This window comes from Squalius cephalus, assembly GCF_949319135.1.
Source record: "Squalius cephalus genome assembly, chromosome: 25".
Classification (NCBI taxonomy): domain Eukaryota; kingdom Metazoa; phylum Chordata; class Actinopteri; order Cypriniformes; family Leuciscidae; genus Squalius; species Squalius cephalus.
The window spans coordinates 14,027,289-14,051,276 of record NC_137146.1 but is presented as its reverse complement, the minus strand read 5'-3'; the positions used below and the strand labels follow the sequence as shown (position 1 = coordinate 14,051,276).

At 38.3% G+C, this 23,988-nt stretch overlaps 1 protein-coding gene across 12 annotated transcripts in view; it reads left to right on the top strand.

Moving 5' to 3' along the window:
* Window positions 1-2,540: 2,540 nt before the first annotated feature.
* mllt10 (MLLT10 histone lysine methyltransferase DOT1L cofactor) overlaps window positions 2,541-23,988 on the top strand; it is a 48,593-nt gene continuing 27,145 nt past the window's right edge. For 6 of the 12 annotated variants that reach the window (XM_079862590.1, XM_079862588.1, XM_079862586.1 and 3 more), the window contains exons 1-8: window positions 2,556-2,894; window positions 4,810-4,889; window positions 13,037-13,162; window positions 13,756-13,810; window positions 16,263-16,372; window positions 17,418-17,521; window positions 17,748-17,841; window positions 21,894-21,983. In XM_079862590.1, the coding sequence (XP_079718716.1) occupies window positions 2,732-2,894; window positions 4,810-4,889; window positions 13,037-13,162; window positions 13,756-13,810; window positions 16,263-16,372; window positions 17,418-17,521; window positions 17,748-17,841; window positions 21,894-21,983 (822 nt within the window). In that variant the 5' untranslated portion in view covers window positions 2,556-2,731. Of the gene's footprint in view, window positions 2,895-4,809; window positions 4,890-13,036; window positions 13,163-13,755; window positions 13,811-16,262; window positions 16,373-17,417; window positions 17,522-17,747; window positions 17,842-21,893; window positions 21,984-23,988 lie in introns of all 12 variants that reach the window. The other 6 variants (XM_079862585.1, XM_079862591.1, XM_079862584.1 and 3 more) reach the window with 4 other exon arrangements.

The window sequence follows — 23,988 nt, the reverse complement described above, 5'->3', positions numbered from 1 at the left end:
TATCAGTACTTAAAACAATATCCATTTACGTCTTCGAAAGCAATCATTAAAAGTAATCAGTGGATATTTATGCCAAAATGTGATTAGTTCTATCCCATCTTAAGTAGGCTACATTCTTCTTTCAGAACGTATGAGTTGGTACATGCAACCTGAATTTACAGAGTGAGCTGGTTGGGGGTGGGCTGAAATAACCTTTCACCCTGCTGTGTCATATCTGCGTATGTGCCTGCCCCTGAGTTACCCACAAGTCTTTGCGTAAAAGAGAACTCGTGCTACTACAGGCAAACTTTTCCTATATCACTTCGACTCCGGATCTGGGGCATCCCTGCCCTTAACAGGGAAAAAAACACGTCAACCATTTCACCTCTCTCTTTGACATTCGTTACAGACCTTATCACCGTTACGGAAGATTAGGCTATTTAAGCGCAAAACCAGTGTGCAACTTATGTGAAAAGAAGCCAGTATCACCTATCCTTAAATTTTAAAATGCGAATATAAACTATTAGGCTAAATACTTTCATCAGATTGTTTAGATATATCACTGACTTTCTGCAGATAGTAATCATGGACGAACACTGGTGAAATAGCGGATCAAGAATGGTATGGCAAAGAAGTATTAGGCCTACCACTCTGTTAATCGTATAGATGACTGTTGTGGATTCCAAGCAACTCCGTGTAACATACAAACATATTGAGTAGTGTGATTTAAAAACTTTTTTCCATTATCAATAAAGAACGACAAAATTATTTATTGTGTCGAATCTATGTCAACATCTTGTAACTCAATTAGCTAAGCTTATGGTGTTATTAAAGGTTCCAACACTGCAAATCAACATCGCCCCCACCACAAGAAATTTCTCCGACAGTGAGACTCTGATCAGGCACAAATCCAAACGTCAAAGTAAAAAAGGTCTGAAGCAGGGAAAACCACAATAGGACTAATTCTACAATAGGCCTAGATCATTTATTTTATTGGAACATTTCATATAAATATTTCGTATTATTATTATTAAACATTGAACTTTATGCTGCACGTGTAAAATCAAATAATTTATTAATGTAATTGAGTAGGCTATTCTTGCTTTAGCTTAATATTGAACTGTCCGCAGGGGGCAGGTTATTTTAAATGACATTTAGGCTATAGGCTACAGCATCAAGCACTATCAGAGAATTGAGATGGACATCACGGCAGGTCGAAACAGGCCTATTTATACAACGCTATAAGGCTTTTCAAACTATTGGCACTGCGGAATTATCTTGATAGTACTCCAAAAACATGTTAAAATGTTTATATAAATAATTCATTCTAAAGTGACCAGATCAAGCCGCAGAGGTGCCATTCTTGAGGTTAAGATTTATTTCTTCGTGTCATCTATCAAAAGAAAATAGTGTAAAATGTTTTCTAATTGATGAAACGTTAAAAATGGGATATTCCTATCGGGCACCTACATTTTAAATTGAGAACATGTCTAATGGTGTGTAAAAAGTACTATACAGGCCTACGCACATTCATAAATATGAGCGACGCACGTTGTAACCTGATTTCCACAACATGTAAAAAAGAAAAGAAAAAAAAAAGAAGAAAAAAGGCCAGTGTTTTGGACAAAAGGTTAGTATTTTGTAAGGGGGTCCTCATTGGGTCAAGGTCTGTGCTATTTCGTTTTAAATTAGTTTATTTGTACGTGCGCTATTTTGGCGCTATATTTAAGGCGTAAACAAGCCCGATACATTGTTTACTTTTTTCTAGATGTTAAACGGCACTTCTTTTTTTCCATGCTCCTTCCCACATGATGTCAAACATGGCCCATATGCAAGCAGCCTGACATTCAATAAAACTGGAAGCTTATAGGCTATACCTAAACGTATGTTGTTGGTTTATTGGTGTAGTGTTGACAATAACCTCTAATCTTTGCTTTAAGTACGACAGGCAGTTTAGGTCAAACTTCGGCATACCGCTCACCTTAATTGGAGCAAAAAGGCTCTTTATATCCATAACCTATACATAAGCCTAAATATTACAGTAGGCCTATCTAAATTGACTAAACATTAAATATATGCCTGCTTCTAGGGGATTAAATGATAAGAATAAGTTTAAACGAGCTCCACTTAGCCCAATTCATGTTGAGAACACAAGTCTGTCTGCAAAGTTAATTTCTTTGCCTTTATCTTCTATAACGTTTAAGTAAAGAACCACTCAAAGTCTGAAAATACGTGGGGGTAACCTACTGAAGATAAACTGGCAAGCCTAATTATTTTTTAAGTTATTTAGCACCTTAGCGCAACCCGAGCCTGCATCAGAATTCCCATTACAAGCCACATTCTAAAATGGAATGTACTTTAAAGTAACGTCTTTTCAGTTCAAAACAAACTCCCAGACGAGCGTAACGTGGAGCGAGAAGAGCAGAGCACTAGCTTGTCCCACGCTCGTGGTAAAATTCGATGGCGTTCGCCGCGTGGATCAAACAGCCCCAAGAGGCCTCTTCTACTCCACTGCCTCCCGTGTTCTGCTTTTCCGCGCATGCGCGCACACGCGCCTCCACATCCCGAGAGCCCTCAGTACGGGGTTTGTGTGTTGAGCCAAAAAAAAAAAAACCGCCTTCATCAACAACGCAACCGAAATATGGCTTTTCATCGAAATGGAACATAAAATACGGCTTACAGGGGAGATTGGGATTCGTGAAACAAACGCCCGACCGCATTTTTGTTGGTCTTTGTGCGTTGCTGGTGGTAGATGGTATCCAGCGAGCTGTATCTGCCAGAGGAAGACGACGACTCGGCGAGTAATATGAAGGAGATGATCGGTGGTTGCTGCGTCTGTTCGGATGAGAGAGGCTGGGCCGAAAACCCCCTCGTCTACTGCGACGGTCACGGCTGTAACGTTGCTGTCCACCAAGGTAAATATAAAAGACTATTTTATTTCACTTGAGGCGGGTGTTTTGATAAGTTCCCGTCTGTTGTGGTGAGAGAATTAGCTTAGCATAACATAGCCTAGCCTAGCTTAGCTCAACGGACAGTCAGTATGACATAAGTTTAACCACTGGCGCTTGTTTGTGTTATTGAAATGACAGTAAGGAAATGTTAAATATTTTAACGGTTAATTTGGAGTGTTTTTAAGGAGTGGCGGTTGTTGTGAAGCAACGGTTCGCCGAAGGCCTGCTTGTGTGCTAATGTTATGCGTTAGCACGAGCGCTACACGGCTGTAACAGCATGTCGCTCATGGTTGTTCATTATCTCTGTCTCAGGACCAAAAACGTGTCAGTCACAGCTATGGAAACAAAGATGAGTCACATTCAGACAAGCTCTGTAAGTCATTACAGATAGGCTGATAACACACATTTATGGCTAGTCAGCAAAGCTGTCAACAAATTCCGGACTCTTAACAGGATCTTGATTGGCTATCCCACGTGTAGTTATTTGTCTTGTTTTTTTTTTTTGTGGGACGCTTCAAGATGTCACAGTAATATCTTGGTTTCAAGAATCTTGTCTTTGTGGGAACCTCAGTGGCTACAGACGTGTGAAGCAGAAACATATGAGTTTTGAAAATCAACTTTTATGTTTTTGATTTAAAGTAGAAATCTGATCTAATCTTTAAACACTGACGGGCTGTCATTAAAGTTTAGTGTTTTGACATTGAGATCCTGGTTGATTTCTATTATATATTATCATTCATACATGCAATGGAAATATTCAGTCTTGATTAACTTGCTTAACAAGTTTTTGCTTCTACATGTTATGTAAATAGCTGACAAGTTTAGTTCAGATGTGTTATATCCTAGATTTGGTTTTAGAGCTGTCAGTTCGTTCTTCAGCATCTGTTTTGTTAGGTCGCTGAAGATGATCCAGTACAAATGGGTAAAGTTGTCACCTTTAGACTTGTAGACTGATGATATTGTTAGTGTTTGGGCAAGCGTCTGATATGACTATTGATTAGCTGACTGTTTGTGACATTGATGCAGCAAAACATTTTGCTTAATTTCTTGCCTGCTATTGGAAAGTGGAATTGCATGTTCATTCGCATTTGGAACAGAAATTGGAATACTTGCATGTGCTTAAATTTTGTTAAGTGTAGAAATTACATTTTGTCAACCAAAAATGGTCAATAGCTAGTTTTGCCATCAGCTATTTTAAATGTTCTCAGCTCAAATATATCAAACACATTTTATATAGCCTATGTGAAATTAAACAAACATGCAAAGACCTTTGTATTGGACAAAAAAGGATTCTCTTTGCACCTTTCCCTGACCTTGATAGTGAACGTGGATCTCTTTTTGGTCTAGCTTTTCTTTCACACTGTTGTTTGTTTAGAACCTATTTAGGTTGAGCTAAAAATGACAAAATACTTATGAGTGAACTTCTCTGTAAATTAAAATGATAATACGAATAAGACTAACTGTTTTGAGATCAGTGACACAAGAGAACATGAAAACTTCTCACATGCCTTTGTTCTGCAAAGTGCTCAAGCTGCATTTTTGTTTTGTCTGCTTATCAAGATATAATCTAACCAGTTTCTTCAAGTGTATCCAGGCAACAGTATTTCCTGTCAAATGTCAGTGTTACAACAAGTCACGTGCCACAAGAGTTAACTCCGACTGTGCAAAAATTACCTATGTTTGTCTGATGGCGGGTGTTAATTTCATACCCCGATGTTGTTGCACTACAAATATCTCTCACATTTCTTAAAATATAATTTTTAACACTCTCTCACATTAATCTCGAACCTTGACAGGAAGAAATAGTAAAGCTGTCAGATTTACAGTAGTTGAAAGAAAGTCTCATCATCTCATCTGTCCTTCATTCCTGTTGTTTCAGCCTGCTATGGTATTGTCCAAGTCCCCACAGGCCCCTGGTTCTGCAGGAAATGTGAATCACAGGAACGTGCTGCCAGGGTGGTGAGTTTCCTCTTTCCAATCTTTATACAAATCTTTCAGGCTATCTGTTTTGCCAGTCCAGATATTACAAGTCTTATAAAGACTTATACAAATATTTATAAGTCCAGATCTCCTTCCTCTTTTTGTACATTGTGGATTTGTTTGCAGTTTCCATAAGACAGATAATATTTATTATTGATACTTTGAACTGGTAATTGTAACTTGTCTCTTATAGTTTTCAAGTCAAAGCATTGGTAGCCAGGTTGAGGGACATATTAAAATAAACATGGTTGAAGGCCAGGCAGTGGACATTTAGGCATTCAGTATAATGCCCTGTGATCAGACAGTTTTATCTTGTCAGATCAGAATACAGTGCATTTGAGACCAGGGTATGCATGGAGAAACGTCATTTTTATCAATGTTTTGTCTGGTAACTAGGGCTGTGTGATTAATCGAAACTGAGTTTTGATTTCGATTTTGGCACTCAATGATTATGAAAACACGATAATCAAGATAAAACAATGATTGTGCCAGTGGTGCGTTTTCACCCCTCGTTAAAAGCCCAGACTTGTATGTAATGTGACTTTCTTAAAATGGGATGTGCTTGATATTAAAAAGAGTTATTAAAAGCATGAAAGAGACCATGCTCTGTTCCGCGCACAGCTTTCTGTGGCCGTGCTCCGACACGGAGCAGAACACGGACAAGCAAAGTGAACTTTGAGTTTCGGGTACATGCCTAAAAGTAAATCCAGTTGGTTATGTCTTAAGTGAACATAAACAGATGGGAGAAAATAAAATGTGTATCAGTATATTAGATTTGTGTGCTTGAGGCCTTAAAGTGACAGCAGCCTAATATATGCATCTGTCTGTCATTGATGTTAAGCAAAAGAAAAAGAGAAAATTGCTCGCTGTTCTTGACTGAATTACCTTTTTGTAGCTTTAAAGGTAGGGACACACCAAATCGACGCCAAAGAACTAGTGCTGATGAAAGCCGACTGTGTTGTCGTCTGCGTCAGGGAAAAAATCTGTGTTTGAACACACCAAAAGGACTACAGGCTACTGTCAGCTAGCATGCACGTTCTGCGCCTGCATATAAAGGAGATAAGTCTTTTTAAGCAGGTATATTCGTCATTCAAAAAGGGAATGCGAAACTAAAACTGCAGGTATACAAACCATAAACAAAGTAGTGCTTGCTTACCGTTAGGCCGTGTGTCCACCAAAGCGTTTTTAGCCTGCTGAAAACGCCTAGCTGTGGGCGCTTGAGGGCGTTTTGGCAGCGCAGCGTTTTTTCAGTTGAGACGCTTCGTTGCTATGATACAGAATATCCGCAGCACAGTTTACTTGTAACTGAGTTCGCAGATAATTTGTTTCATACTAAAAATTTATTTTTCATCCATTTTGCTCGGTTAGCTCTGCTGGTTGATGTTGTTGTACAGAATGTTGTGACAGTTGGTCGGTGTGGTATTTGTCCTGCCCCTCCTCCACTGTGATTGGACGGCTGGGTAAAAAGTGACCGTGATGAGCGCTGCGTTTTATCCAAAGTTGAACATTCTTCAACTCTCGGCGACCTGTAAAAAGCGCCGAGCGCTCGGCGGTTCAGCGTGAAAAAAAAACGCTCAGCGCCTCGTGACGCTCATGGCGTTTTAAAAACGCGGCGCTCCCATTGAAAACAATTGAAAAAACACGCCAGCTGCGTGAAAAAATGCTTTGGACACACGGCCTTATGGGCCTTTCACACAGGACGCGGTATGCGCGGGGCTTGCCGCTGGATACAGCGTTGCCCTTCAGAGATACAACGCGATTTGCGCTGCGCTATATGACATAGGCGGAGTTTTAAAAACTTATATGGGGACACATATTAAAAAAACTGTTTACACACATTGCCTACTTACAAGTTACCTGACTGTTAAAACACAACTATTTTTAATGTAAATCTGTCTGTCTATGAGACGATCATCCATTTTGATTTCCGTGCTTGTTTGGATCCCCTGATTCTATTGGCCGCGCTGGTAATCGTCACAGAGCGCAGCGGCAAAAGTTGAACTATTTTGAACTTTGACCGCGGCGTGCGCGTGAGCACGCCAATGATGCGCACCGCTGCGCTTGCGCTTTGATCGACGCAGCAACAAAACGTCCTTGTGCGGCGCAGGGCATTGATATGAATGGGTTTTATAGCGCAGCGCCGCGCATATATAGGGGTGTTGAAATTAATCGTTGCATTGAAGCAACAGTAATATAGACCCTTTTACAGTTGGTAAACATGGTGACGTATTTGTGTGGGCGGGGCTTAGCTGGAGGCAGAAAGATCCCTCTGGCCGCTTCACTAACGCTAGTTTGCCAGTTTGTTAGCTTGTTTTTTTAACAATGACTGGAGAAAATCCAGTTTTATCTTAATGTGCAAGGTCACTCACTGTCCAGGACCGCGATTGTTATTTGCAAAAGTTAATTTTAACGGACGGAACCAGACTGGCCGACCCGTACACGCTCAGTCAATGGATGGACGATCTGACAGGATTAACGTTAACGCTACCAACGGTTGAGTGGCCTTACTTCTACACCTGCCCGATAGAGAAACCGAGGACATATAAATCTTTAGATGCCTATAACTATGTGCTGAATGGTCATGTAAAGATTTGTGTGTACGATCCGCAGTTCTGCCTAACCAGCGCCAAGAAGACGACAATGTAAAGAGTGACATATTACGGTGCAATTTTAAAGATGTGGATATTTTCTAGAAATAAAAATTCCAGATACAGCATACTCATTTTTCATCGATTCTTTCACCCAATAACACAACAAGATGACATTTAATAATAAAAATAATAATTTAAGCTCCTTATTATGTAGCCGAATCTGTGCTGGTTTGTATTGGCCGCCTCCAGTTTTCCGTTTGTTTTGCCTCCAGCTAGCGCCGTGACGTAACTGTGACGTCGGCGCAAAAGGGGTCTATAAGCTACCATTATCGATTATAGCCTACTGATGTTTCTCTGACGTCCTTTATCACACGCGCGCTTCTAATGCTAGTGTAAAATGGTGGAGGGAGGCGATTAATAAAACAGCAGTGTCTGTGCTGATTGCGAGTGTGTGTGAACGTTATTGTAACTTAAGTACACTTGACAGTTTCATGTGCTTTTAGTATTTACTAGTGTTTGTTCTAAATGGTCCTGTCATCTGTTCAGGCTTAAGTTTTGTTTGATGTTTGCTACTTTCAGGAAGTGTACTTTCTTGGAACAGATAAAATAAAAAGGGATATCTGACTGCTTGTATGCGACGAAAATGTAGGTATGTGCAGTAATATTGAAAAGTTAGGATGCAACGCATCGTGATATCAAATCGGTGATGTGATAATCGTAATCGAATTGAATCGTGAGACCAGTGACGTTTCACACCCCTACTGACCGGTTTGAATATCAATCATGCTGCTCACGCTCTTTATTCCAGTCGGCTCATGATATTATGAAAGTATTTGTGCATTTCGAATGCTAAGGTAAGATGACGTAAAATTGGAACAGCCTTCTGTCTGTGCCATAAGCACCTTCTTTGCTTGCTTTCATCACTTTTGCTCGTATTTCTCGTGCACTGATTCGTTTGCTGAACAGCCAATCATAGTTCTCTCTCTCACCGACTGCCCAAAGCTGATTCTACATGTTGAATCGGCCAAAAAAACAACCCACTGCATCCGGCTAGAGCCAACGGTTACCGACACTCAAAAAACTGCCGACCGTCGGCTAGGTGTGTCCCTGGCTTAATAAGAATCAAAGCAAGTTTAATTCTTAGTGAAGACTACGATGTGTTTTATTTTTCTGATTCAGTTTCTGTAGTAGGCTGTTAGCTGAATACTTATATACTTGCATGAGAAAATCAAAGCACTGATTGTTTCATTGTATCTTTTCTATTGCATTTGTCCTGCTGTTTGTAATTAGGTTTTTGTTTTGTTTTTATTGTATTATTGACTGTTCACATATTTTCAATAATTTGTAAGGACTTTTTTTTTACTTGCATTAGTTAGCCTAGTATTTAGAGCTGTACGATTCTGAATAAATTGTGAATCACAATTTTTTGTTTATTTTAAAAAAAGTTCACGATTCTCCCATGATTCATAATTCATTTGAATGAGTTAAATCATTCATTCATTAGGCTATTTGAATCGGCTTTTTGAATGAATCTCTTGAATGAACTATTCAATGACTTACTCATTTTGGGTGCTTCTCAAATGGAAGGGCTGATGTCCTATTAAGACTGCATATCTCGGCTGCCACGTCATCAAGCGCAGCTGAAGGCCGCCTCAATTTGAAGGATCCTTGGAAGGCAACCTTCATTTTGCATCCTTCATTCAGCTCATTCTGAAGGATGCATCGAGTGTATCTTTCGTATCCTTAAATCACATCCTTTGCACACATTCCAATTCACAAAAAAGAACTGACGAAAAACCAGTCGGCACTGAGCTTGTCTGAGTTTATTATGAAATGTAAGACAAAAATAATGTTTTCAGAGCTGAAGGCATGTTATCTTTTGTTTTGGTGTAAAATACTCACTTAACACTAAAGTGGCAATAATGTAAGCCATTGGGAGACCACAAACAGTTGTCATTCACTGTATTGCATTAAAGGGATACTTCACCGATTAGCATTAAGCTTTGTATCAGTAGAAACCCGGTAGTATTTTCGAATGACCGTGCTTCCCTCCTTCATGTCCCCCTGAGACGAGAGATTTCTGTATTATGTTTCTGGAAAAAATCGTCATTTTGCGTCATCGGAGGCTTTTTTGGCGAGAGGCTAGAGACTACAGCGAGTAGTAGGAGCTTGTTCCGCATGTTTTCAACCCGCCCATAGGGGGTGGGATCTCACGATAAAACAGTGTCTTTTCAGTTTCGAGTCAACTAGTAGCCTAGTTTTATAATTTCTTCCGATACTGCCCTCTGTAACCGGTAGGCGTGGCTTGGGAGTGTCCTGTAGGGCAGCAAAGCAAGTGCATTCTGGGAGTTGTTGTCTTTCATCCACATGAGCCAAAAATACATTTTCTGGCTTTTCTCAGTCTAGAAGGCACCAACTTCTAAAATAATTTCACATTTCTACTACATAAATGACCCAATTTAAATACACATTCATCTTTCCAGCAGTGAAATATCCCTTTAATAAAAGGCCAGTTAATATAAAGATTTTTAATACAAAGTATTTTTTCCAAAATTACATTTTCGTGCTGTAGCCATGCACACTTACTAGACTGTCTCATTCTAGCTTTCAATGCTGAGGAGTCTTCCAGCCTAATGGCGCTTTTCCACTGCATGGTACGGCTCAGCTCGGTTTGCTTTTCCACTGCAGTTTAGTACCGCTTCAAAGTGGGTGGGATTATAGACTGATCATAAGTTGCTGAAAAACTTCATTCCTGGCCGCCCCATCCAGCTCTCGCTGGATCCGCTCCTCGCTACCAACGAGAGGAACGTCTGCACCTTGTCTACTGACCACGATTCAGCCATTTCTTTTTTTAAAGTTTTCGTTGAAAAAAATTGTGCGAACAAATGATTCTGCATTGGCTGTTACTGACTATTTAAATCTAGCAGGTTTGGTGTGTTGTGTAGCAAATCCAACGACGCTGGTAGTGACGATTCTCTCTGACCAATCAGTGATCTGCAGTGTTCACACGTCACATTTTAGTATCGGTACGGCACGATTGGAACCTCAACAAAGGTGGAACTACTTAAGTGAGCCGTACCAAGCTGTACCATGCATTGCAAAATCACCAAAAAGTAATCGTACCATGCAGTTGAGAAGCGCCAAAGCGACCCGTACCGAACCGTACCATGCAGTGGAAAAGCCGTTTGAGAAGCACCCAACAGACTTCACTTGTTTCATTACTGGATGAATTAGTGTTTTTGAATGAATCTCTTAAATGAATTATTCAAATGACAAATACATTTTGACACATACAAATGACTTGTTGCCACCTACTGGTGTAATGATGTAATTGATACAATCTTCATCTGAAGCACCAAGTTCAAGCAGTTTTTATATCCTAACTATAAACTTTTATCCCAGTTCTTCTGTCATAATTTGAATTATTGAAAGACAGAAATAATTATACTGTGTGGTTAAAAAAAAGACTGTTTCACACCTTTACATGACATCTCTGTCTGGGTCAGAGGCAGCGCCAACGCAGATTTGAATGTTTGCTGTGATCGTACTTGTCAAAGGTTTAATAGACAGAGCTGAAATTTTGTCATTTAGGAATAAGATCACGTGGGTGTTTGAAAAGAGATCGCAACCTTTTAATGATTAATCGTGCAGCTCTACAGTGGTCATATATTTTCATCACATTTTTTTCCTCATGATCTTGTATTGATTACTTTATTTTTGCATTCATATCATGTTCAACCACAGATCAGTAATTATGAAGCTGGTTGTCTATGCATAAACTGAGACTACAGTTTCTCTGTTTGGTCTTTTAAAATGTTGGTAACACTTTACAATAAGGTTCATTAGTTAACATGAACTAAGAATGAACAATACTTCTTTAGCATTTATTAATCTTAGTTAATATTCATTTCAACATTTACTAATACGTTATTAATATCAAAGGGTGTATTTGTTAACATTAATGTACTGTGAATGTGAACTAACATGAACAGACAATGAACAGCTGTATTTTTATGAACTAACACTGGACAAAGATTAATAAATACTGTAACAATAACAAATGCATTGCCAATTGTTAGTTCATGTAAGTTAATACATTAACTAATGTTAACTAATTAACCGTATTGTAAAGTGTTACCAAAATGTTTTTTTGTTTTAAATCAGTGGCTGGAAGTGGGCTGAAACACTTAACCTTAAATCACATATTTAACAATGTGTACCAAACCATAAACGTGGGGTGGATGTATGTATATAAAAACTGTATGACTTGTCAGGACTCTTAGGCCTGTATGTATAACAGATGTTATCAGACTTAATAATGTGGTATTAAACTTTTTTTTTTGACTTGTCTGAATGGTAATGGTTTAAACTGAAAATATGAGAATTGTTCTGAATTGTACAAAAAGCTTCTTTATGGCTTAGACCAGGGGTAGGCAAGTTTGGTCCTAGAGAGCCGATGTTCTGCAGAGTTGAGCTCCAACCTTAATCAAATTCACCTGAACAAGCTAATCAATGTCTTCAGGATTACTAAGGCTATAGGCAGGTGAGGGTTTTTGGAGCAAAACTCTGCAGGACAGTGGCTCTCTAGGACCGAACTTGCCTACCCCTGGCTAAGACATAGCTTCAGAGTTCATATTTCTCTTTTTTTCTATCATTAATTGAATCACAGTTTTGACTATTTGTCGAGCATTTTCTGTCATGTAGTAACATATAGTAATTACCGGTACTTGCAAATAAGAAGTCTGCTTTTTTATTTTATACATTTTCACATAATATATATAAGAAGCAAAATTTGATTGATGAATGCAGTGTCTCTACGTTTTTATTCAACATCCTTGTATTATGTATTGTATTCAATGATGGTGTCCTGAGTAATGACCCCTTTTCATAAAACATGCTATAGCTTAAAATACATGCCGTTCTAGTATTTATAAATAGAAGATGGTGGTTGGGGTAAAGGAAACGTAAATGGTTAGGATTGGCAAAGTTATGTTGGCAGTTAAATCGCTTTCCTTGGAGCTCAGCGATCTGATGGCTGTACATGTGACTTGTGCGAGCTGTCAGGTAGGCATGAAACCTAAGTGGCAGTTTAGAGCAGAAGAATAGTGGGTCACAAGAAGGGGAAACCTGTCACGCAACCCATTATGTGGGCATTTTTGTTGAAGGACCTGGATTCATGGCAAAACAAGGCATCCCACATAACACCTTTATGAGGTTAGAGACATTATTCAATGGCAACTGCTCTTATTCTGAAAAGGAACAGGATTTTTCTTCCCTATTTTTAACCACAGGTTTGTCATGCAAAAATTTTGTGGCCTTTTTGCCACTTCTGACCAATCCAAACCCAAAAATTTGTGAAAATCATAGCTTGCCTTGCACTATCAGAAAGATTTCTTGCTGGAGCATTTTTAAAACTTGAAGCCTAGGTCAATTATGAAACCAAATTGCTGCATTTGTCCTCATTCCTCCACTTACTAAAAATGAGCCCATTTTTTTCCCCTATTTGTGCCCTGCTCTGCCACTTCGTTCCCAAAGATTAAAGGGTGGAGGGGGAGAAAGCCGAGCTGGCAGATCCCTGAAGGAGGAGGACTGTCCACCACCTGTAACAAAGAGGAGGAGGACAGCAGACTGAGCAGAAGCTTAAAAACTTTGAACATAGTGGTATGTGGCAAATAACGGCATGGTTCCAAGCACAATGTTATGCCCCAATATCTAACCCTGTTCAAGGCTTTGAAGATGAGTGAAATGTCATAGTGTATATGCATGATATGCTGTGTAATAGGCCATGTGTCAGGTCCCATTTCTTTAGGACACTTTCAACCATCTGTGGTTTTTGTTGTTCAAAAAGGGTAGTAACTGTCTTTATTTGATCATTCGTCTTCTATTCCGAGGGTTTTTTCTTCTTGTCCTGTCATTTGTTTCAGAAAACGGTTGTCTAAACCAGTTTTTCTCCTTTAGCAGAGCAGATCCTATTTTATCCTTGAATATAGAAGCAGCTCTTCAGGGTTGCAGCAGTGGATTTTTTTCCAGCTCCTGTGAACTATCAAAGGCTCTTGTCTACAGTTTCATTGATCACTTTTGCCAAGATGCTCTGTTCTCTAGTTTCAAGGAAGAAAATGATGTCTAACCTTTAAACTCTGCTTTAGTTTGATGTCCATGTCAGAAGTAGAGCTCCTGAAAGCCGTCAGAGCTGTGTCTGGCCTGCAGATAGTTGGATGGAGTGTGGGTTCATGTTATTTCTCCTCTTTTCGCAGAGGTGTGAGCTGTGTCCCCACAAAGACGGAGCGCTGAAACGAACAGATAATGGAGGTAGGACATCTAACTTTATGCTGATTGTTTTTACTTTTTGAGGAAAAAACAGTATTAAGCCTAATCTACATGTCATTGACAAGAACAGACTGCAGTTACTCAGTAGATAAATATAGGCCAGTAGCATAAAATACTGTTTTGATGATTGAGTGTGTAAGAGACAAAATATTTTATAAAATCTTTGGGTTAGCACTAGCAGTTTTACTATTATCTCTCAGCCCAGTTTTATTGTGAGGTGATACAATGATGTGAAGCTCTTGAGAGGAACATATGCACTGATGAGGATGACACCTTTCTATTTTGGCGCCTCTAATGAAACTCAATGTAAAAATAAATGTAGTGAATTGATTATCTCTTCTATGGAGTATTTCACTGATATCCTCTGACAGCTTTAATTATCACAGAAATACTACTGCTGAAAGGATATAATACTGTGTCTCATCAATAAGCTGTTAATTAGTCATATGGATCTTCATATGTCTCACCTCAAAATAATCTAATTTGGATTTCAGGAAAATTTTACAATGAATCTTTTTTTTTTTTTTTTTACCATTTCTTCTTTTAACATCTAAACTGCTTTTGAATGAACCAAGAGTTTGACGTAGTCTTGGAATTTTTTTGCCACGTGAGGCAGATTTTATCTGCTTATTTTTCAGAATAATTGAGCAAAGGGTGTTAGGAAGTGTGCGTGTTTGTCTCTCACCTTGTTTTTATGGGTGGGCGGTCTCAGCGGGGTCATTGTGGGGCTGAGAGGGGGCGACTCTTCTTCATGATCCGGGTTCACGGCAAGGGCAGTTCAGAGACTGTAAACATGGCATGGTACACAGCTGCGGGACCATACCCCATCTTTAGGGGTGGTGAGCTGTTTAACGGCCATGAGGGAAACATCATTGCCCCAGGCTTATGGTTTAGCTGTTTCAGACCATGTAATCTCTTTTTTTTTGGCTTGAATTTGTAAAGCCTTTTGAAATGCTTCGAGATAAGCATTCCATGTTTTGTCATTATTTACGAGTAGGAGTGAAGAATTCTTAAACATAAATTTTAGAAAGAGCTTGCTCGAACCAGATCTCACAAGTAAGATTTAAGTGTTCACGATTTGCTTTAGAGAAACCTTTACATTTCAGCCTACTGAGGAGTAAAACTCAGTTGCAAAGTCCTCCTCGTTCCCCAGACCAGCACATGGAGAGGTTTTTACAGGTGTTGCTACTGTTAAGTTATGCAAACACAAGAATAATCCCAAATGAAAACACTGGAGCAGTGGCATATACCTGGCACAATAGCATGTTGAAACACATGCAAAGAAAAAAACCTCATCCCTTCTGAAATGTTCATTGACCATTGCCAGAGCCTTTCAGTTTTTACTGATGCTTTAGTCCCCAAGATTTCACTTGTTTAACTAGAATCTGAAGAAACAAGATTGTTTGAGGACTTTATGCTAAGCTAAAGACATCTTTGGCAAATCATTCTCTTTTTTAAGTGTGCCACCCTTCTGTTTGAGGGGTTTAGAAGTTCTTTGGGGTGTGCTTGGGTTTTATTGCCTGGTTTTATAGGCTTCTGCTGGATTCTTGGAGGGACTTCAAAACAACAAAACCCACCTCCCTGTCCCTTTAGGCTGGGGTCAAAGACAGTTCATGGGTTCACCTTTAAGTTTAGGCCTGTTATTGTGCCCTTACACTGGATAAACAGAACTCATTTGCTTAGGTTAATTTCAACGATATCAATAGCATCTGCTTCTTTTCACAAACATATTGCAGAGTATGGTCATTAAATCTAAATCAACTCCGTTTAGGGGTTTTGTGGTTGAGACAGTTGATGTGGGGAAAAAGTTAAGTAGTAGTCTGAAATTATGATATAATATCTATGTAGTGTACTTGTGGCTGACACCCTATGGTTCAACACTTGGTCTAGACGCTAGGCAGGAGAGAATATGCCTCTGCCTCTGCCTCTTCCAGTCCGGGGTGTTTCGTCTTTGCGGTCACACTCAGCCCACATGCTTTAATAAGTGTTTTTCACACTGTGGAGGAAGCCAGGCGTGCCCCATAGGCATGACTGTAAGCAAACAAATGAACGTGGGCTCTTTTAAAAAACAAAAACAAAAAAAAGACAGAAAATGATTGTGACAGTCAGCAGACACATATTCAATTTAGATGTTTCTTTTATTGCATTATCCATGTTTTTAAGCATAATATTTTTTATTATCATTAATAAATGAGAAATTGAAATGTTATGCAGTTGATTTTATAATAAAAATGACTGGATTGTATTTAAGTGATTTGTATTGCTTATCATTTATTTATTTATTTTTGCCATTTAATGGTATTTTCAAGCACTTTTTTTATGCAGTTAAACCCAGTTGCATCTTCAAAGCAAGTTCCCTTAAAAATAAAGGAATAATTTAATCTCAGCTGTTTTATATAACATCTACTGATCATATATCATGTGTCTTGTTTAGGTTGGGCCCATGTGGTTTGTGCTCTTTACATCCCAGAAGTTGAGTTCGCTAATGTATCCACCATGGAGCCTATTGTGCTTCAGTCTGTCCCCCATGAACGTTACAACAAGGTAAGTTCCCTAACCTCTTAAAGACAAACGCTTATAGTCTGGATATCAATTGAAAAGCAAAGGCTCAAGTTAAGAGCCTCATAAATCAGCTCAGCAATGTAAACAGTGTGCATGTAAGGAGTTTAGGTCTATACTGTGAATGTGTTTTCTTAAGGGACCAAGTGCTACATTTATCAATCTTGTATAAACATAGAATGTTGCTATTAATTATGCTACAAAGCTGAATGAATGAAAACTGAGATTCATGTTATGGGTATTTACACGTACTGTCTAAAAATGAAAAGAACCAACCATACTTCTTTGCCATTGAATTTCCTAATCCATTATGGAAAATGAAAAGTATTAAAAAAAAAGTAATTTTATATATTAAAATATTTAATAGGCTACAATACAGTAAACTGACTTGAAAATGACTGGTTTGTATAGCTGATGTGTTCTGATGGGTTCTGGGATACTTGCAGGTGTATTTGTTTACTACTGTGCATCACTGTAATTCAAGAGTAATTGCAATTTGCAAAGTCCAAATGTTTAGACGTTAGTTTAACTTTATGCTCAACCGTTAAGGGGTAAAAAAAAAACAATGTTAGACCAAGTACTTATGGGATATGCCATGACACCGTTCTTTCATTTTTTCATTTGAAAACCTAATTACGTTTTGTTTTCTATGGATGCCCTTCAATGCAGTAGATAAGTAAAATACAATCAGTTAGTGTTATATGATTTGGATTCAATACTGTGTCTGATGACTCGCAGGACTAAGGAGCCAAGTTTAATCTCATGCTTGAAATAGTGGGTTTAAAATCTGGGATAAAATAGATTCAGCTCTGTTGGTAATTGAGTCCTCACTGTGAGCCAATTTAAAATGGCATGGTTATCACTTGCCTAATAATCGAGGCGCTGGGAAGGGCGGCTTCTGAGAGACTTGTTAAATTGGTAGAGCCTTCACGCTAAACAAGCTGTGGGCCGTGCAGCAATGCATTATATACCATAATAACTGCTTTCTGTATGTGAGGAATCACTTTGGTGACTGTTTTTTTTTTTCTAGACGTGCTACATCTGTGAAGAACAGGGCCGTGAGAGCAAAGCTGCTTCTGGAGCCTGCATGACATGCAACAAACATGGCTGCCGACAGGCCTTTCATGTCACGTGGTGAGTTGCAGAGCCCTAATATTCCAGCTAATTGACCTCATAAGCATCTTAATATCCTTAATTATGTAATCTGTTAAATGGATCGGAATAGCAACGTTAACTACTAACTTTCCTTTAATCGAATTAAATATTTTTACTTTCATAACAAATTGTTGAATTATAACTGTTTTAATCTGCATTGTGTACAGTCTTTTTAAAGCTGCTTTTTCTTTGCCTTTGAATGTAGCGCTCAGCTTGCTGGGTTGTTGTGTGAAGAACAGGGCTCAGATGCTGATAATGTGAAATACTGTGGATACTGCAAGTACCATTACAGCAAACTGGTAAGAATCTTCTTTTTCTAAACCATACTATACTAACTATAACACCCTGACACCAAGCACCGCTGCTACTGATCCCAAAGCATTCATGCATTTAATCACTGACATTACAGAAATTCTGTAATTTTGAATTAAACCATTAATGGCGTTTAAGCTGAGTATAAATAAAAGTTGCAGTACCGGAAATGTGTAATATCTTAACGTTGTGCATATACAAATAGATACGCTTCCGTTCAGAAGTTTAGGGTTAGTAAGATTTTATTTTTTGGGGAAGGAAATTCATAGTTTTATTCAACACGGATGCATTAAATGGATCAAAAGTGACAGTAAATACATTTAATGATACATTTAAAATATTTCTATTTCAAATTAATGCTGTTCTGTTGAAGTTTTTTTCTTCAAAGAATCCTGACAAAATATTAGTTTTCACATATCTTAAGCAGGTAAACCAAAGTAAAGATCCGCACACCGGAGAGCTCCCATTTGTAAATTTATTGTGTGACGTTTCGGGCCTCTCACGGCCCTTCCTCAGACTAACAGACATAGCAGCACAACAGTTTTCAACTGTTATAATAATAAGAAATGTTCTTGATCAACATATTAGAATGATTTCTGAAGGATCATATGACTCCGAAGACTGGAGTAATGACTGCTGAAAATTCAGCTTTGCATCACAGGAATAAATTACATTTTAAAATAAAATGGTTCTATAAATTTGTAACAATATTTCACAATATTACTGTTTTTACTGTATTTTTGATCAAATAAATGTAGCCTTGGTGAGCATGAGAAAAATCTTAGGGTGCTTTCATACTTGGTTCGATTGCCTGGTACGAACCAGAGTTCGATTTCTCCCCCCTCGTCCCCCTGCCCCCGCTGGATTGTTCACGTTCTATTATTTGGGACGAACCGTGGTGTGTTTGCATCATCAAAGCAGTTTACCCCTTTTGGATGGTAACAACGATGCAGAGAAGGTGGCAAAATTCATAGTGTTGCTCGCCTCACTTGTATATTTTGGTTTTTGAACCTTTGGTTTTGTTTTACAAGTATCTTTAATGGCACTTGCCGCGAATGTACTTGAAATGTTCCAAAGAACGCTGGAGTCCATTTGTGCTGAATCCGAGCAAAAATGAGATATACGTACATTCTTGCTGCTTAAAGTGCATCAGTCATGCTTGTCAGGAAAGTGAGTTAGCACACACAAACACAGTTTTATCAAATCTTACATCATTAATAGCGGTTCACTTCCACGATTTAGTATGATTGCGTTCATATCAGCAGCGAACCATACCGGAGTTCACATGAACTGTACCCCAGACCGCTCTGGCTCAGTTTGCGGGTGCTCACCTGAGTTCGGAAAAGAGAGTTCACATCATCCAAACGAACCGAACTCTGATGTCATTCGAATCCGGGTGCGCACCAAAAGTGCTTGTGTGAAAGCACCCTTACAGTCCCCAGACCTTTAAACGGGAGTGTATATGGTTTTCCCATAAATGATGTGTATTTTACTTGTCAATTAGTATTTGATGGTCATGGTTTGTGTATTTTGTCATTAGTGCTTCATCTATTGAGGTATACTTCATGTCTCTAGGGCATTTCTAAAGCTCTTAAGTGACTGATTTTTGCATTCACCAATACATGAATCATGTTGAGCACATCATTGTGACCATGTCATCATTGTTCAAGCTGTTATTGCGCATCTAGAATCGCACGTGAACTCGCCAGGCTCTCGAAAAAGACACTCCCTCATCTGGAATATCTCTCATTTCTCGAATGTCTGGCACTCCTGGTCCAATTACAGCTGCTGAAAGCTGAGCTGTGGCATAAGCCCCCCGTCCACCCCCAGTGGCCCCTGCCGCCCCCACCTCGATCTCCCTCAAACCCTTTAACCCCTTAATCTCATTGACAATCAACAGCAACTCACTGGACCTTTGTCTGTGGCTCTCCTTTCCTCTCCTTCCCATCATCCCCCCTCTTTCCTGCATTTCCCCCTTCACTCTGTCTTAATACCCCTCTCAGAAAAAGCGGGCTAAGGTTTCAGAGAGATACAGGGACTGCCCAGTGGCAGCTCTCGGTGACAGCATAACGGCCTGTAGTTTTCCGTCCAGCTTTGCTCGGTCCTTAGTGGGCTTGAGTGTGTGTGTGTGTGTGTGTGTGTGTGTGTGTGTGTGGCAAGGGGTTTTACTCACTCCAGCCCTGGAGCTACACTGAGCTTTAGAGCCACAGCCCCCTGCTGCTTCTCAGATTCGTGCTGTGTGTGTGTCTATCCTCCCACTCAACAAAGGCTTCTCAGATACTGCTAGTCCTCTACAGGTTTTCTGAGTGAGGGGCTGGAGGCAGGGCCAGCGCTTTGTGATGTTCTCATAGGGGATTGTAATGAGTTGAGGATGGAGGGATAGTGATGTTTATTTATGTATACACCATTTTATTTCATTCAAGCACTTTTGACTACTCTGGTTACTGGGGAATAGACTCTAGAGTCATAGTATTTCATGTCTTATTTTTCAGATTGGTTAGTGTTGTCAATTTTATGCATTCATTCATATTTTACATAGTTTTTTTTCATGGTTTCAGTTGGGCTTTTTTGGCATCAGTAGTTTTTAAATATATATTTATATAACTATATTTTTTAAATATATAAATATACTCTACCATTCAAAAATTTGGGGTCAGTAAGATTTTTTTTTAAAGAAATGTATACTTCAATTGATCAAAAGTGACAGTAAAAAAAATGTATTTAAAATAAATGCTGTCCTTTTGAATTTCTATTCATCAAAGAATTATGAAAAAAAAGTATTATTATTATTATTTGTTTTCCATAAAAACATTAAGCATATTATCAACATTTATAATAAAAAAGAAATGTTTCTTGAGCACCAAATCAGCATATTAGAATGATTGATTGATTGATTGAAGACTGGAGTAATGGATGCTGAATGTAACACTGCCATCACAGAAATACATTACATTTTGAAATATATTAAATAGAAATATTATTTAAATTATAATTTACAGTATTACTTTTACTGTATTTATCAAATAAGTGACTTTTCAAAAACATTTAAAAAAAATCTTACTGACCCCAAACTTTTGAATGCTTGTGTATGTTTATATATTTGTATAAATATATATTTGACATTCGTAAATATATATAAAAAAAATGTTGTCTCCCATTTTGTTAGAATAAAGTGACAATACCTTGCTTGTTTTGTTTGTTGTCATCCATTGTGGTGATTGCTCTATTGTACAGGACAGCATGATGTTTCTGCAGGATGTACCATGTCTCCCTGTCACCATGTTAATGGACTGACAGCATCAGCACAGTCTCGTGGATTAATAGTTCAATAGTGGGCTACTAACCCCTGACTTTTCCATGTAGGCCTTTGTTTCAATGGGCTGCTGGTAAACAAAGACCATTTTGTGACCTGAGGTTTTTTTTGTGGCATTTGTTGTCAATAGCAGCTTTAGAGACTGTTGACTTAAAAAGAAATGTGGCACATTTTACAAAGGTGTTTTTTTTTTTGTCAGTTTGAATGTCAAGTTCATGCATCATGGCACAATGTTTTATATATTTTTTTCGTAAATATAAAATTAGCTGTTTCTGTTGGTAAATGGAGAATGATATCGATTTGTAGTTGTATAGAGAAATCAAATATAAGTGACAATATTCTTTGGCAGTATTCTTTGGCTTTCCTGAACTACATTTCCATAAGTAAAATAAACTTGGATGTGGACATGGCATTAAAATAAATAAATAAATAAATAAACAAACAAACATTGCCATAGGTTGACTTGATTAGCTCATGCAAGTTGCTTTTGATGGAGTAATCATTGAATTATAATATATAATATATAATATAAAAAAATCCTGATTGGTTGTCATGACAATGTTTTATTCTTCAACTTCTTTTTCCGTAATTGTTCCCTATTTGCTTCCTTTGTCTCAGAACGGGCTATTTTCTTTGCTGCTAGAAGAGAGAGAAGTGAGAAGTAGGAAAAAAGGGTAATTGGACAGACTTTAAATGGTAACTCGAAGTTCCTTTTTCACCTTTTAGAGAAGGAGCAAAGGCCGTGGTAGTAGGGCTCAAAGCTTAAGTGATTCTTCCACTCACTCTTTGGATAAGCACCATGACAAGGAGAAGAAGGTAAGGCAGCCTCCAGATCTACCTCACTTCCTGCCATGTGTGATTGATGCCCCCCTCCTCACGACTTCAGACTATGAGGTTAACGAACAAAATCAAAAACTCTTTGTTTGTCCGAAATATGCGAATAACACGAGCCACTGTCACCCTGTGCCGACCCTCACATGCAGACTTTTTATATCCCACTAAGCTTTTAAAGCCACGGGAGGGAGAAGAGTGCCTTTTATCACTCAAAGTAATTAGTATTTTGATGCTACCACAAATTATCAACATAAAGAGTGCTGTATGCATAAAAAAGCATCCGTCATGGCCATTAGTTCCACAGAGTCTGTTTAATCAGTATTGATAGGTAGTGCAGTCATTTGTTCCACTAATTTTCTATACCCAGCCATACCGAATGAAACATGTAGCATTATTAGCCCTGCTCGCCTTTTCATTTAATTCAATTAAGCGTAGGCCCTGCAACATGGCCTCATATCAGTAAATGTGTACGTAACGGCATAAGACGATCCGTAGTGCATGTAAAAAACATGTTTGATTGTGCCTCTTGTCTGTATTTTTCTCTTTTAATAATGTAATAATGGTGGTATCGGAAATCCTAATCTAGCAGACCTCATAGTGTGAAATGTGTGGAGGAGCTCATCACATCTATCCATCGTCATTGATAATTTTCTGCCTGTCCTTAAGCAGCTCCCACCGGCCACATATTTCAAACACTCTGCCTCTGTACAGCCATCTTAATCAGCGATAGCTTGCCTGAATTGTTCTGTTTGAACCGGGTCAGTAAAATAGCTTTCAGTGTTGATATTACATTTATTCAAACGTTTCATCGTGTTTTTCAGTTTTTGAAGTTTGTTGGAAGGATTAACATTTAATTACTATATATTTAATTGTCTGTTCTGAACCTTTTTTTCTAAATCTTTTTTTTTTGTGTGTCATTTAATAATTCTGCTTGATAGTTGTTTTTCAAACAGTGATATATTTTTGACATTTTGTAAAAAAAAATTAAACGTAACAAGCTTACCAACCTACATATAAAGTCACGGTTTAATTGAAAAGTGTGCAACCACACATGCATTTTTTTGTTTATATATATATATAAATTATATTTTATATTTATTTTATGTATTTAAAAAAAAATATATATATTTTGCTATTATCTTATCTTTTAAAACAAATTCATTATTTTGATCATTAAAAATCATTTTAAAGTAATCTGAATAAAGTATTAGATTGCATTTGAGAAACTGTGCTACATTTATGTGCTTAAATGTAAATCTGAATGCTCACAATAGTCAGATGAGCACTTACAGCGGGGAGTGCAGGTCATTGGGGCTGTTGGTTATTTGACTCAAATTCATTAATTATTTGAATTTGTTTGAATGCGTTTGCATTGGAAATGCATACCAAAATGGAGTGGATGGTGCTCTTTTAAGCTGCTCAAAGACCGACTGTGCAGCCTGTGTAATCTAGGTCAGCGAAAGATTAAATATGAGATGCCATTTAAAGCCGTTTCTCCCAGAATTATTCTGATATTTAACATCTTCGCCTTATTCTGCATTGAGAGGGGTTGACATTAACAATGATTCAGGTTGGAGCTGTATTCTTGAAGATCGTGTTGTGAAGTGCTCTGTGCTCCGCCATGGCTATTGTTACGACGCCTGATTTGCATTAGCAAAGGGGGCCCATCCCCCCTACTCCACATTCCCAGGTCAAAGGTCGGGGGGCTCAGATGTATACCTAGCTAATTCCAAACCCCAGGGCCAAACAACAATAGAGGCTAAAAGCTTCTCAATTTGCAGCTAGTTCAGATGTGCTCTGAGAGGCCGTCGAGAGCGGCATCTGGGAATAAAATGATGTTTTCAATCTCTCTTCCTTCTCTTGCATCACATATCTTAAATTCTAATCTGTTTGGGATTTTAGCTTTGTTTTCTGGATGATTAGTTTTTTCTTTTGTATTTAAACTTTTTTTTTTTTTTTTTAAGATTTATTATATTTACTCATTTCC